The sequence below is a fragment of the Cordyceps fumosorosea genome (genome assembly GCF_001636725.1).
Source record: "Cordyceps fumosorosea ARSEF 2679 chromosome Unknown scaffold_58, whole genome shotgun sequence".
Taxonomy (NCBI): Eukaryota; Fungi; Ascomycota; class Sordariomycetes; order Hypocreales; family Cordycipitaceae; genus Cordyceps; species Cordyceps fumosorosea.
The window spans coordinates 30,965-45,292 of record NW_017387358.1 but is presented as its reverse complement, the minus strand read 5'-3'; the positions used below and the strand labels follow the sequence as shown (position 1 = coordinate 45,292).

Below are 14,328 nucleotides of genomic sequence, written 5' to 3'. Positions count from 1 at the left end.
TATAAATAGCCTTACTAAATAGTATTAAAGCTTATAATTTTAGTATACTTTTTAATATCTTCTAATACTTTACTAGTAGTATATATAATAAAGATCTTACTAGTATTATACTTAAAAGTCTATCTAATAGTATATTATTACTTTTATCTAGTATAATAAAAGAGTTAAAATTAGTATATAATATATATAATCCTACTATATTATTAATACTAACTATAGTTATTCTAGTAGACTAGGCGTTAGACTATATTTATTAAAGACTATTAGGATCTAGAATACTATATAGCTTTAGAGACCTACTATATACTAGTATAAGGCCTAAAAGAGTACTTTAATACTCCTCTATTACTAATACTCTTAATATCTCTTTACTATATAATATACTACTATAGATAAAAATACTTTTATATACTCTATAGAGACTATATAATTATAAGTATTTTTATTAAAACTTCTATATATTAAATTTTATATTAGAATATATAGTTTAGAATATAATAATAATTAAATTAAATACTAGTATATAAATATAGTACTACTTAGTAATAAATCTATTATTAATAATAATACTATTAATATACTATATAAAGGCTTTAATATACTCTTCTAACTAATAAGACTAAGTAAAAGAGTTTAAACTTTATAAAGAATTATTAACTAATAAAAGAGAATAACTATTAACTCTCTCTTCTAAAATAACATCTTTAAAGTTAGAAAGTAACTAGCTACTACTACTATAGGAATCTCATATTAAAGCCTATAAATCTATAGTCTCTAGAAGCCTTTAAAATACTTAAAAACGTATATTTAATTAAGTTAAATATAGTAATATATCCCTACTAATTATAGCCTTAGACTATAAAATTTATATAAATTATATTATTATTAAAAAAGGTACTTCTATAGCTATTTTAGTAGTATATATACTTATAGGCGCCCCACTAAGGTTTTTCTGTGGGCTGCAATAAGACACAAGACAACTCAGAATCACACTCTTAGGGTCCTGATTTTAATAACAACGGCTGTGAATAATACCTAGGGTCCCAATGTCACTGACAATGGCTGTGAATAATACCTAGGGTACACGTCAGACTGCAGTCCTCGCTTGCAGGGCCATATATGTGTAGTGGCCGTCCACATTGCTTTGCGGTCGCGCCAGCTGCTACAACGGCTGAACTGGACCATTGCACGCCCATACTCGTCCTGGAGCGCCCTCTATCAGACCCGAGACATGTGACGGAGCGAACGAGCTGACACGGGTGCACGCGCGCAAATGCCGTCAGCCTGCACTGGGCTCTACTCGCCATCGACAAGACGATATTGCTAGTATCTCACAAAATAAAACCGATACATCATATCTTTGGACGACGGGTGAGGAACTGCCGAGAAGCATGACTCACGCGAGATGACTCTGATGAACGAATTGAAACATGAATGTGAAATATGGGCAAGGTCTCGGGACGCCAACCGGACGGATGAGAGCCTAGCCCACGTCGTATTATGTTAATAATGTTGTCTCTAGCAGTGTTCGTTGGCAAACGCATGAGACACGGAGAGCCCGCGCTCGCCTACGAAGAATATCCGTGACCGTGTCATTTAGGATTTGCAACGGAGTGTGGATTGTTTCTCCGTCGCACCATCTGGTTGGCAGCATTTCCCTGATGATTCTACCTCTAAGCGACATGACTTGAGGCAGTGAGCTATGGAAGCTCGGCAAATGGCCACGCCCGATGGAGACAGATGGAGATTGACCTATACAATATTCGAACATGCTTTGAGCTTGTTTGTAGATGGGACTGTTACCGTCTACCGTATTCGGGCTGTATCATAAGTTCGTAAAAATTATAAGGAAATGGACCGTAACCTAAGTATTCGCCCAGTTTGCCTATCTCCATTTGAAACGATCTGCCGCCCAGTACATTTACCCATCGCATGGCGGTACTGTGGCAAAGGACAACACTCTAGTCAAACTATCGCAACTGCCGTGACTCTTTAAAAATTGCCGTCCTGATTTATGAGAGACACTATACACATCCTTTTCAATGACTTGATACGTATTATTCCATCCAAGACTTGCAGCTTCAGCTCTCTCGGTGAACACGGACGACTACTTGATGTCACCTGGCGTGTTCAATATTCGACTGACACTAATCTTTCCGCCAATCGAAGGTCACAATAAAACCTAGTTCCAGCATGGAAAGTGCCACGTCTCCAGCGCCTCTTTTGGGTGGTGGTGCGTTGCAACATTGACCTTGCATCGTTCGACACACGGCTCATCAATACATACTGTCCAGGTGCTATGGGCTGGATACTCTACTTTAGTCTTAACTGCCGACAGGAAATGTTCTAAACTTATTTTAAAGTTATCTACGCATAGCGGCCTGCCGAGAGTTGGCATAGATGTAGTCAGCTAGCCAGTGAGGAAGCCTTTTTAACCACGTTCTGGGTGTCGCAGTCTCTTGCCTAGCGTTTGCGTTGGAGTAAGATTCTAACCGCAAACCAACTATATAAAGCAACTCCGGCGGCGCTCTTCCTCTCTCAATATCACTACGGCCAAAGCCTTAATACGACAAGGTTCTACAACCTTGACCATTGCCGACTTTACTTTTCTCTTCCTCCAACAAAAGCCTCATCTACTCTAAACCAAAATGCGATCACTCTTTGCTACTACCGTACTTTTTATAGCAGCTTTGGGGTATGCCGTGGCGTCACCGAACCCCTCCGCTGACACGCTCGCGCCTAGACAGCAGGCAGGGACTCTTAGATATATCCCTGGCGCACCGCCCCTTACCTTCAACTACACGTGCACTACGCCTTCGCCTCAGAACTACATCGGTGTATGGAGCGCCGTCAATCCAGAGGCCACGACTTTGCCGGCGCTCATCTCCACCTATGTTTCTGACAGTGCCGGGACTGCACTTGTCCCTTTCCCCGACAGCCTTCCGGCGGGCCAGTACCTGGCATTGTTCGTCTCGGCCCAGGACAACAACATCGCGGGCCCGGTCACAGTCGACTTTGGGAACTGCGTCAGGCCGGGCTCGTCCGTTTGCTTGGATGGCACCGTGTGCTCGGGCGGCGCAGCGCAGTGTACCGTTGACGCGAGAAACCCCAACACCACTATCTGCTGTGCCGCTGGCCAGAAAGCTTTCTACGGCAATTGCTATGACGCCCCCAATGGCGACGACATTGATGTCTGCCTCTATGCACAGAATGAAGATGAGCGCTGGACTGGGCAGGTGTGCGACCTCACCCAGAATAACTATTGTGCTTGCCTCGGCGGGCAGAGTTGGTCAGCCTGCAAGTGCTGCGGAGCCACACAGTACCTCAGTGGATCTACTGGCAACTGTGTTGACAAGTCGTAGCTAGTTTACTTAATAGCAGTGGTCCTTTATATCCTCATCACTGCCCTAAGAGAATCTAGTAATGGTGATAATAGTAGGCACGATTTAGAATAGGTGAAGGTATTTAGAATCACATAGATACAACTATTAAATGAATAATAAACCCTACGTATAGGTGTATAGCCTATTTAATACGCGGATCTTAGGATAGTAGTGTATTAAACTACATTACAATTATCCGTCCGGCCCTAATACAAGGTACGGCTCCTTCGACGTATTCTAGGCATGTATAAGATTAAGTTATTATTAGAATAGGTTTATATTAATAGAATAGGATAATATTATTAAATTAATTAATTCTAGTTATTCTTACTATTATCTATATAAATTAGTCCCCTTCTATCTTAGTCTTTTAGAAGCCCTTAAGGCTTCTTATAGCCCTTATTAAAGTAGGGCCTATTCTAATCTAGCTAATTATAGGCTGCCTTCTAATACCTACTTATATAGGCTTAATACTTATACTCTCTCTCTCTATAGCTTTATAAGTAGGCCTAATTTACTTAAAAATATAATAAAAAAGGGTTCTAGTTTATTATTAATACACTAGGGCCTTATTCTTCTATTCTAGTCTTACCCTAACTAATTAGTACCCTTTGTTTTTACTCTTACTCTATCTCTCCACTTAGCCTTCTATATATATATTTAATTTATTTAATTTAATAAGGCTTTATATTACTTAATTTAGTAATACTTTTATTATTATATTAGTAAAGTTATTATTATTATTAATCTATTATATTTTATAGATTTCTCTTCTTTTATATAACTAGTAGAGGGCTATAATATTAATTATTAGTTATTTTTCTTTTATTATTCTAAGCTTAATAAGACATTTATATAGTAATAGTAAGTCTATATAGATTACTATTAGAATCTTTTTAATCTTTAGTTCTTTTATAATTATATTAATAGTTAAACTTATTATATATTTAATATTTATACTTATAATTATACTATATAATTCTAATACTAGTATTAATCTTATTACTCTTTTTAACTTTATTAAACTCTAAGTAATAATATTACTTTTAAAGTTAAATTCTTTATTACTAATTCTTTTTTTATTCTTAATTATAATAATAAATCTTAACTAAAAACTTAAATCTTTATTATTAGTAAATAATCTATTTATAAATATAAATATCTTTACTTTTTAAAGATTAATTAAGATACTTTAGATACCTCTCTTTTAGTTCTCTATTTACTATTAGATTCTTATTCTTAACTTCTTAAAGTCTTCTTCTTTTAACTATTATTATTAGACTATAATTAATAGGTTAAATACTACTTTTAGTTAGTAGATACTAATAATATATACTCCTCTTACTCTCTATTAATTATATTCTTTTTTATTTAAAGGGATTATTAACTTCTTTCTTTATTCTTTTTAGTTTATAATAATTATACTATCTCTATTTAAGTCTAAGTAGTAGCTATTAAAGAATAATAGGCTTTTTATAATTAGATTATTTTATAGTTTTATAATAATCCCTACTTTCTTTATTTCCTTATCTTTCTTCTTAATAAAGTCTTTATTACTAAAGACTATTATATTATTTATTTATAACCCTATAATACTAAATTCTAATATATTTATAATAAAGAGGTATAGGTTAAAAGTTAATTTAGTTATACTAAGTTACTTAAGGAGGTATTTTAAGTATATAGTATACTAATAATTATTAGATTCTAGGATTCTATATAGAGGCTTAAGGACTATTATAATTATCCCTTTTAAGTATTTATACTTTAGCTATTTTAAGAGTCTTACTAGAATTATTTAATTTAGTATAGTTTTAGTTTATATATATACTTATATTATATTTTTTAACTAGATCTCTTTTTCTCTACTTTCTATCTTACTATAATTATTACTTTTTTTACTAATTAGTAATAGAGTAATTACTATAATAATTTATTAGTTTACTCTTTAGATTATTAGAGAAGCTATTAGGATTCTAGCTTTTCTTTAGTTATTAAAACTATATATTATTATTCTTAACTTTTTATATTCTTTCTTAGTTCTTTTACTTTTAATTTTATTAATAAATCTTAATTTAAAGATTCTTATACTTTTATAGATCTTTAGATTAAACTATATAAATTTAAATATATCTACTATAATAAGCCTTTTAATCTCTTTTTTATTAGATTATTTAAATAGTATACTAGGAGTTTTAATAACTCCTTCCTTTTTTAATTTAATTACTATTATATAGTTATTTTTCTCTTTCTTAGAAAAGTATACTATTATATATTCTATATCTCCTTTATACTTTACTTTAATTTAGAAGATCTTACTTTTAATTCTCTCTTTTAAAGGGTTATTATATTCAATAAATTCTACTTCTATTAGATATACTCTATATCTTTTAGCTAACTTTCCTTTTATTAACCTTCTAGACTTCTTTATAGTTATTTTTTTCTTATTTTCTTCTTTTAGCCCCCCTTCTATAAGTCTTATATAGGTGGATTTAGGACCTTATAGTTAGATTAATCCTTCTTCCTAAGGACCCTTAGTTAAGGATATTAAGTAGAGCTAAGCCTATTAGCCTAGAGTGTAAGTAAGAGTCACTTAGTGTCTAGTTTAGTTATTATAGTTAGGCTCTAGCTCTACTAAGATCTATATATCCCCCTAACTACTACCTCTTAAGTCTTTCTTAATATAAGGAGGCGCCTAAATATATATAGGCTCTAGCTTAAGAGTATACACCCCCCCTATATATATAGACTCTAGATCCACTAGGTCCTTAGTCCCCTCCTTAACTATAGTTCTAAACTTACCTCCTTCTTCCTCCCTCTAGAAGGGGTAGACTATAGTAGATTAGAATTCTATTAGTCTATATAGTACCTTAATAATATAGGTCTTACTTTTTATCCCTATTAATTTAAATAGTCCTTACTATCCTTTCTTTTTATACTATATAATAACTTCTAATTAAAATAGAAGTTAGTATAAAGGGCCTATATTAGGGCTATTCTATTAGGCTTATACTTCTTTAATTTAGTGTTTTTAATAGAGTATTTAGACTTCTACTATTACCTTCTAGATTACTTTATCTTATATATAAATATCTAAGTAAGGTAGTAACTATTAGGATATTTATAAGTATATCCTAAAGACTAATAGTATTAATACTAGTCTATTAAGTCTAACTATATTATTAATAGCTTTAATAGCTATTTATAGGATCTAGTGTTTATTTATACTATCTCTAATATCTTTTTTAATAACTTTATATATATATTAAAGAATACTATAGTATCTTTTAACTTTATTTATACTATTATATACTTTAATAAAGACTAGTTAAACTTAAATATATAGACTATTTATATAGTACTTAAATTCTATAAAAGTAAAGTTCTTTCTAGTATTATATATAATCTAATTAGGAGGCCTAATATATATATTAATCTAGTATTCTAGGATTATATTCTAAATGTCTTTTACTTTTTATTTTTAATTCTAGAGGAATTAAGTAGTTTAGAATACTATTACTAAGTCTATAATATAAAGGATAGGTTTACTATTAATATAGTATATATCTATAATAATCTTATAATTAAATTTATAATTATTCTTAATTATAAAGTAGAATTAGTTTAGTACTTTTTAGTTTATTTAGTAGTTTCTATATATTTTTATTATCTTTTTTAACACTCTATTATAAAAGTCTTTACTAGTACACTCTAATACCTCTTTTAATTAATAAGCTAATAGATAGTTAAATCTCTAATATAGCTACTTTAGTTCTTATTCTATTAAGTAGAATACTACTATTAGAGTTAGGTTTAATAATTAAAAAGGGTGTCTTTATTATTATATTATTAGGATAATAATATTATCCTTAAGAAGGGTATTTATTAAGTTATTAAAGTAGACACTTAAGTAATCTATATTATTAAAGGATATTAAGAAGGGGGTTAGTATTAAAAGGACTTAGAACTTAAGGTTCTTAATAGCTATTTATAACTTTATAATACTTAAGAGTGTAATTAAGTTTATACTTCTAAAAGAGATTTTCCTTATTATTCTATTATTTAGTTTAATTTAGATTATTAGTATTATCTTTATTAGTACCTATACCTATAGTATACTTATACTTAGGTAGTTAGCTACTTTAGTATTAAGTAAAATACCCTTAAATACTCCTAATAGGTATCTCTCTTTAGATATAAAGACTTAGTTATTACTATAATCTCTTTACTCTACTAAGTCTTCCTTTATATAAAAGTAATAAATAGTATTATTAACTAGTTTAGTAAGTATATTTTTAAGTATTAGATTATTTTCTACTACTATAAAGTAGTTTATTATAAAGAAGGTTAGAGATAAGTATTATTCTTCTTAAATAAGAATATACTTATTATTATTATTATATTCTTCTTCTTCTTTATAATTACTTATAAGTAAATAGAATTAATCTATAGCTTTTTATAGATTATTAATTTCCTTATCCTTATTAATACCTTTAGCTTTAGTTAAGAATATTTAATATCTTTTAGTATTTAATAGCTTTAAGTGGTTTCTACTAAACTAACTCCTTTTAGCTTTATTATATTCTTTCTAAGAGTGGTTTATTAACTAATAACCTTCTTTTTTATATATAAAGTACTTCTTTAAGAGTTATTTCTTATTATTAGTCTTACTTTATAAATCTATCTTCTTCTATAGTTAATAATTATACTAGAGTTATTAGTTCTAACTATAGTTATTACTTCTTTTAAACTTATAATTAATAAAGAAGACTTCTTTTAATATTTTATTAACTTATTTATACACTATAATAGATTATTAAATATTAGCTAGTAGTTCCTTAAAGCTTAATACTAGTTTTAATAATACTAAGGTATATATAAGAATACTTTAAATAACTATTTATAGTGTCTATATAAGATCCTAGAAGCTATATTACTAGTTAAAGAATACACTTTAATAGAGGCTTTATATTCTATTTATTATAATTATTAGGCACTATATTATACTTTTACTATTATTCTTTCTTATTATCTCTATAAGGAATAGAGTCTATTACTCTTAATAATATCTATTTATCTTAATAATTAGTTTAAAATATCTTTTAATACTATTTATAAAATTATTAAATATTATACTTTTATTAGTAAGGTTTATAATATAGAAGCCTTATACTTAGTCTTATAATATTATAAAGAATATATAGTTAAAGGCTTCTTTAGGGATTTTAAACTTTTTATATTTATTAAGGAATAACTAGTATTTAATATTAAAGAAGTCATTTTTATTACTTCCTAAGAATTTCTCTACTTCCTAGAAGTTCTTTTTTAGGTTAGCTATCTTATAGAGAATATTAACCTTTAACTATAGTTATATTTAGTTATTATAATTATAATTATTAAATAAATATTATTTATATTATAATTAATAATTTAAGTATTTATCTCTTAGGATATAGTTTAAGTTAAACTTACTTTATACCCCTTATCTTCCTTATATACTATAGAATCCTTAAGGAGGTTTCTTTAATATTTTTAAATAATAGAAGGTTTTATTTATTATCTCCTTTTTATTTATTAGATTATTATTATAATATTTAGACTACCCTTAACTACCTTTAAAATAGTTATTTCTACTATCTATATAGAAATCTTTCTTTTTTTTAACCCTAATACTATAGTTAATAGTAAAAGATCCTTATCCTTAGTACTATTAAAGGATACCTCTAGTTTTAAATTAACTATTCTTACTACCTATAGAAAAGTTTTCTTCTTTTCTAACCTTAATATTATAGTTAATAATAAATCCTTATTCTTATAGTTAAAGAATAGTTCTTAATATCTTTATATAGTTTATTAACTATCTTCTTAAGTTTTTATTATAATTATTATTCTCCTCTTTCTCTAATAGGTCCTAATAGTAGCCTATTTAGATTTAATACCTATTACCTCTAGTTCTAACTAGTATTAAAGTTATTAGTTATTTATTTTCTAGAGCTTCTGTTTTTATAGTATAAGCTTTATAGTCTTTATCTATTAGTAGCTATTCTAGTATACTTTTTACTTTTAATAGTATAACTAGACTATTCTAGATCTTATAGTCTAATTAAATACTAATATAAATACTTTTTATTTAAAAGAACTTTTAGAATTCTCTTTTTATACTATTATTAAGTTTTTTAAATATTATAATATTCTATCTTTTAAATTATTCTTAGAATATTACTAAGATCTCTTTTAGAATAAAATCTTTATTCTTTAGTTTATTAAAATACTAGTGTATTTAGACTATAGTATTATTAAGCTCTTTTTTATTCTTTATTTTAGGGTTAATCTTTAATAGTTACCTCTATAGTTATTAAGTTATAATAGACCCTTTTAAGATAGTAAACTATTCTAATAAGAGTAGTTAGATTACTAAAAGGGTCTCTATTCTTTAATTAATAAGTATTTATTTTAGTATATTAAGGGCTTCTTTATTTTATCCTAGCTAGTTTAGTTAATTTAAATAAGGATTATAAAAGGGAGAAGATTCTCCTAAGAACCCTCTTATAAATTTAGCTATTTTATCCTTCTAATCCTAATTTTTAGAAAGTAATAAGGTCTTATTTATTTTAGTAAGTTCCTTTTATTAAAGTAGGAACTTAGAGAGTAGGAATTAGGCCCTTTTTAGTTAGTTCTTTTTAGAAAGATACTAAATTTAATATAGGCTATTAGTTTAGTAGTAGGCACTTTTTTAGATTCTTTAAAGGAATTTTCTTATAGTGGATAATAAAGTAAGGAATCTTTAAAGGCTATAGTAAATAATAATTCCTTACTTTTAGGTAGTATAGAAGGAATTATAATTAATCTACTTTTTCTTTTCTTTACTATCTATAGTTATTATAACTATTAATTAGTATTAGAATAGGTTTATATTAATAGAATAGGATAATATTATTAAATTAGTTAATTTTAGTTATTCTTATTATTATCTATATAAATTAGTCCTTTTCTATCTTAGCCTTTTAGAAGCCCTTAAGGCTTCTTATAGCCCCTATTAAAGTGGGGCCTATTCTAATCTAGCTAATTATAGGCCGCCTTCTAATGCCTGCTTGCATAGGCTCAATAGTTATTCAACTTATCCGTGTCTACTATCGCAGCGTTGGCTATAAAGCTGCGCGAGTTACAAATTCTGAATTGCCGGACTCACCTAACGTCACGTTATTTAAACGCTAATGAACTTCCTGTGGTATCCCTGATTACCTACATGTATCTATCTTTGTGTGGCCCTGCCGGGGGCAGATCTGTGATAAAATCCATCGCTAATTGGCTTCGAGGCCTTTCTGGGATCGGCAGTGGCATAAGGAACCCTATCTTTGACTGTCGCTAATGCAATTAACTTGATTAATGGACATACTGAGGACTATTCTTCTACCTTCCTGAACCGATCGCTCCCTTCCGTTTCCTAAACCTAGACTACTGCTGAATGTGAGTAATAACAAACGTCTGGTGATCCTGCTTATCCTTCTCCCTCGACTTGAGAACGTCCATATTCGTCTCCGGCTTCCTCGTCGAGGAAGTCGAGGTCACGTCCTTTACTGGCTGCTGCTCCTCGGGCGTGAATGCAGTAATTCTACCCTCACCCGAGTCAGCTCTGGTCTTCAGACAGGGTGGGAGACTTCCCCCATGGTTGTTGGACGGGAAATATGTCTTGTCCTTCAGTCTCTCTATGAGCGAGGCGTGGAGGACAGCCTTGCGCGGGATGTCGCGCGCAGCAGCCTTGTTGAGCGGAAATCGCATATTCTTCCACCCTTTGTCATCCGGGTCGACGCCGTCTAGCTCCCAGCGGGTGATGAAGGGGAGCCATTCTATGTAGGTTAGCACTAAGAAGCGTAGCAGAGAGTGTGCACTCACCCATGAACTTCCACATCAAGACTTTTATGAAGCCCGTCCCGTAGCCAAAAGCGAGACAGTCGTGCATGAATCCCGTCTCAGCCTCCTCCTTCCTCTTATCCCTGTCGTCCATCAACGCCTTAAACTTGTCGAGGCTCCTGCCCCAGTGGACGGCTGCCCTGGTGTCCTTATCACCTATAAGCTCAACCTGGTGAATCATCCACGCCAGCGGGATATCGCTCATCTGCAGGCGGTCGTCGTCAAGGGAGCCACTGGCACCCTGCGCCTTGCGCGACGTCCAGAAGTTCTTGACGAGCTGCCAGAGCGTCATCTTCTCCAGATTGTTCTGGTCCAGAGGGTTATTGTCTAGCGCTGGCCAGCCGCCGCCGACGTCACCGTGGTTGCCAGGGAACCAGACCTCTTGGATGTCCTCGTCGTCGTGTTTGTGCTTGGAGTCGCGGATGTCCTGGGCAAGGAGAGCGGGCTTGAACTTGACACGACGCTCGTCGACGGCGACGGCGTGGCGCACGAATTGCGCTGTTCCGCCGACTGCGACTGGCACGGGCGTCTTTCTCTCCAGGACGGATACAGAGTTAACGCAGTCCCAGATACCAAGGAAGTAGATCTTGATGTTGGTCTCTTCACCACACTCGTTCGTCTCTGTGCGGCAGAACGTTTCCCTGAAGGCTGTTATCTCATTGAGCGCCTCCTCGGTTTCGTGGCTTCTATGGACCTTGGCTGTGCCAGCCAAGAGAGGGTCCGCCTCGGCTGGCTCGCCGTGGGGATCTTCGTGATTGTCATCGCATTGACTCTGAGCGTTAACGCGGTCCTGGATCTCGCCTGCGAGGAAGCGCTGGTAGAGAAGGAATGTGAATGGGACCATTTCCTCGTTACCCTTGCAGAGTAGGCCGACCTTGTTGATCATGCGTGCGAGGAACTTGGCAGTAAAGGCGCCACGGCTGAATCCAAAGATGTAGATCTTGGCGTTCTTTCGGGGTGTTAGTAACGGAGATAGCATCAGGCGGGGTCATCTCTTACATGCTCGTAGTACCGCATCAGAAAACGATAGCCGGCCATAACATGGGCGTCGAACGTTGTGCCGAAGCCCTGGTCGATGGTCTGTGAAATGGAGCTGAACATCTTTCCTACTGCTGACTTATTGACAGACTTCTCATTGATATCGTAGGTACCAATGCCAGCTAAAGGAATATTAGTGACAAGAGGCCAAACAACGTGGAAGATACTTACTCTGGTAGTAATGGTGCTGATTGGGATGGTTGCGATCTAGCTTGCGCAGGATCTTAACAACGTTTGTGTCCGCATTAGAGCCAGTGAAGGTGTTACCAGTGCCGTCGAAGCAGAGAATGATCTTTTTGAAATCCTCAGACTCAGAGGCAGTGCTTAAGCCCGCGATGTGAGGCATGTTTGGCGGTCAACGTCGAGAAAATGCGTGGTGGTAAAGAAGAGGAATCAGGAGTCTATTACATCAAGACCGGCAACTTCTGGGGACTCACCTGGTCTCTTATCAACCGCTGGACCGCTATCCCTTTCTTGCATTCTTGAGCAGTCCATTCCTCCAATGATCCGGCCGAATTGACCCCTGAATAAATGGGTGGACAGAGATGCGCACGACGGCAATCAGTGCCGTCCTGTGGCACTCTGCCAGACCCCGGCCTTTGTTGTGGCGCGAAAAGGGAAACATGCATTTATGCTTGCGAATGCATGTTTGGCTGTGGCGCTTTGACTTCTGAGTTTTCATCGTTGCCTAGCGGCCAAGCAGGGAGAGACGAAGAGATATGTTGCAATTACGAGCCGGGCCGTGTCTTGGAAGTTTCAGGGCCGGATCATGAGACTGCGAGAATAAGTCTCATATGAGACTGTGTCTTTTAAGACTGTCGATCCTACTAATTTAGTATAGTACACTCACTAAAATTTATATAAACTTAGTATAACTTATTAATAGATGTACCCCTCTTTATAAGACTTAGTAGTAACTAAAAGAGGTATAGTATAGTATAACTTTCTCTACTGTTTTTTTTACTAAGTCCTAACTGTTTATATATAATAAATAAATAAAGAAGCCTAAGTATTATTTATAGTTATTATTATTAATATTAGGACTCTAAGTATTCCGAATTTTTAGTATAGCCCTACTTAAATATAATAGTAGTTGAATTCTAATCTATAGTTAGTCTATTTCTTAAAAAGAGAGTTAGTTTAAGTATATAGAGTATAAATAAATACTTATTATAATATAAATTATATTAAGAGATATCTCCTAATAGTAGAGTTATTATTTAGATTAATTAGTAAAGGTCTAGTCTAACTATTTTTAAAAATTCCTTTACTTTATATATTTATTCTATTCTCTACTATATTATTTAGATTATTTAACTTACTTTATAATCCTAATAATCTTAGATTAGTATTAGGTTATTATAATCTTTAATAATCTAGTTATATAATTAGTTCTTTTATTTTTATACCTTTATCAGTACTCTATAGTTATTATATTAACCTATTTTACTTTTTATTTATAGTACTTTATTATATTTATAATATTACTTTTTTATTAGTTTTATTTTTAAAGTTTAGACTTTATTTTTATAAGTTTCTTTTTTATATTACTTTTATTATAGTACTTAACTAAGTATTTATATCTTGTTTTAATAAAAACTAAATAATATTCTAAGTTTATTACTATTATTAAAGAATTTAGTATTATTATTATACTTTATTCGTTTTATTACTTAAAAAAGCTTTTATATAAAATAATATAAAGTATTTTTTATTATAAAGAGTATATTTATTAATATTATTTATATAATAGTTAAAATATATTTATTTTATTTTTTAATTAAATACTTTTTAAATTTTAATATTTATATTAAAAAGAAAAGAAAACTACTACTTTACTATAATATCTTTAATAAAGGTCTTCTAAGGCTTTTATTAAACTAAACTCTTTATATAAATAATAAAAGTTTTTTATAATTTATAATTCTACTCTAGTTAATTATAGTTTTTAATTACTTAATAAACTAAATAAGTTAAAATAGACTTTATTAAAAAC

At 31.7% G+C, this 14,328-nt stretch overlaps 2 protein-coding genes across 2 annotated transcripts; one reads left to right on the top strand and one right to left on the bottom strand.

Moving 5' to 3' along the window:
* Positions 1–2,648: 2,648 nt before the first annotated feature.
* ISF_09613 (hypothetical protein) lies at positions 2,649–3,362 on the top strand (the record flags this gene model as incomplete). The annotated part of the gene is made up of 1 exon (XM_018853214.1): positions 2,649–3,362. The coding sequence occupies one exon, from the start codon at positions 2,649–2,651 to the stop codon at positions 3,360–3,362; it is 714 nt and encodes a 237-aa protein (XP_018699603.1).
* Positions 3,363–10,838: 7,476 nt separating this feature from the next.
* ISF_09612 (hypothetical protein) lies at positions 10,839–12,678 on the bottom strand (the record flags this gene model as incomplete). The annotated part of the gene is made up of 4 exons (XM_018853213.1): positions 10,839–11,230; positions 11,277–12,243; positions 12,294–12,454; positions 12,504–12,678. 4 exons carry the CDS (start codon positions 12,676–12,678, stop codon positions 10,839–10,841), a joined length of 1,695 nt encoding a protein of 564 aa, XP_018699602.1.
* Between the last annotated feature and the right edge of the window lie 1,650 nt (positions 12,679–14,328).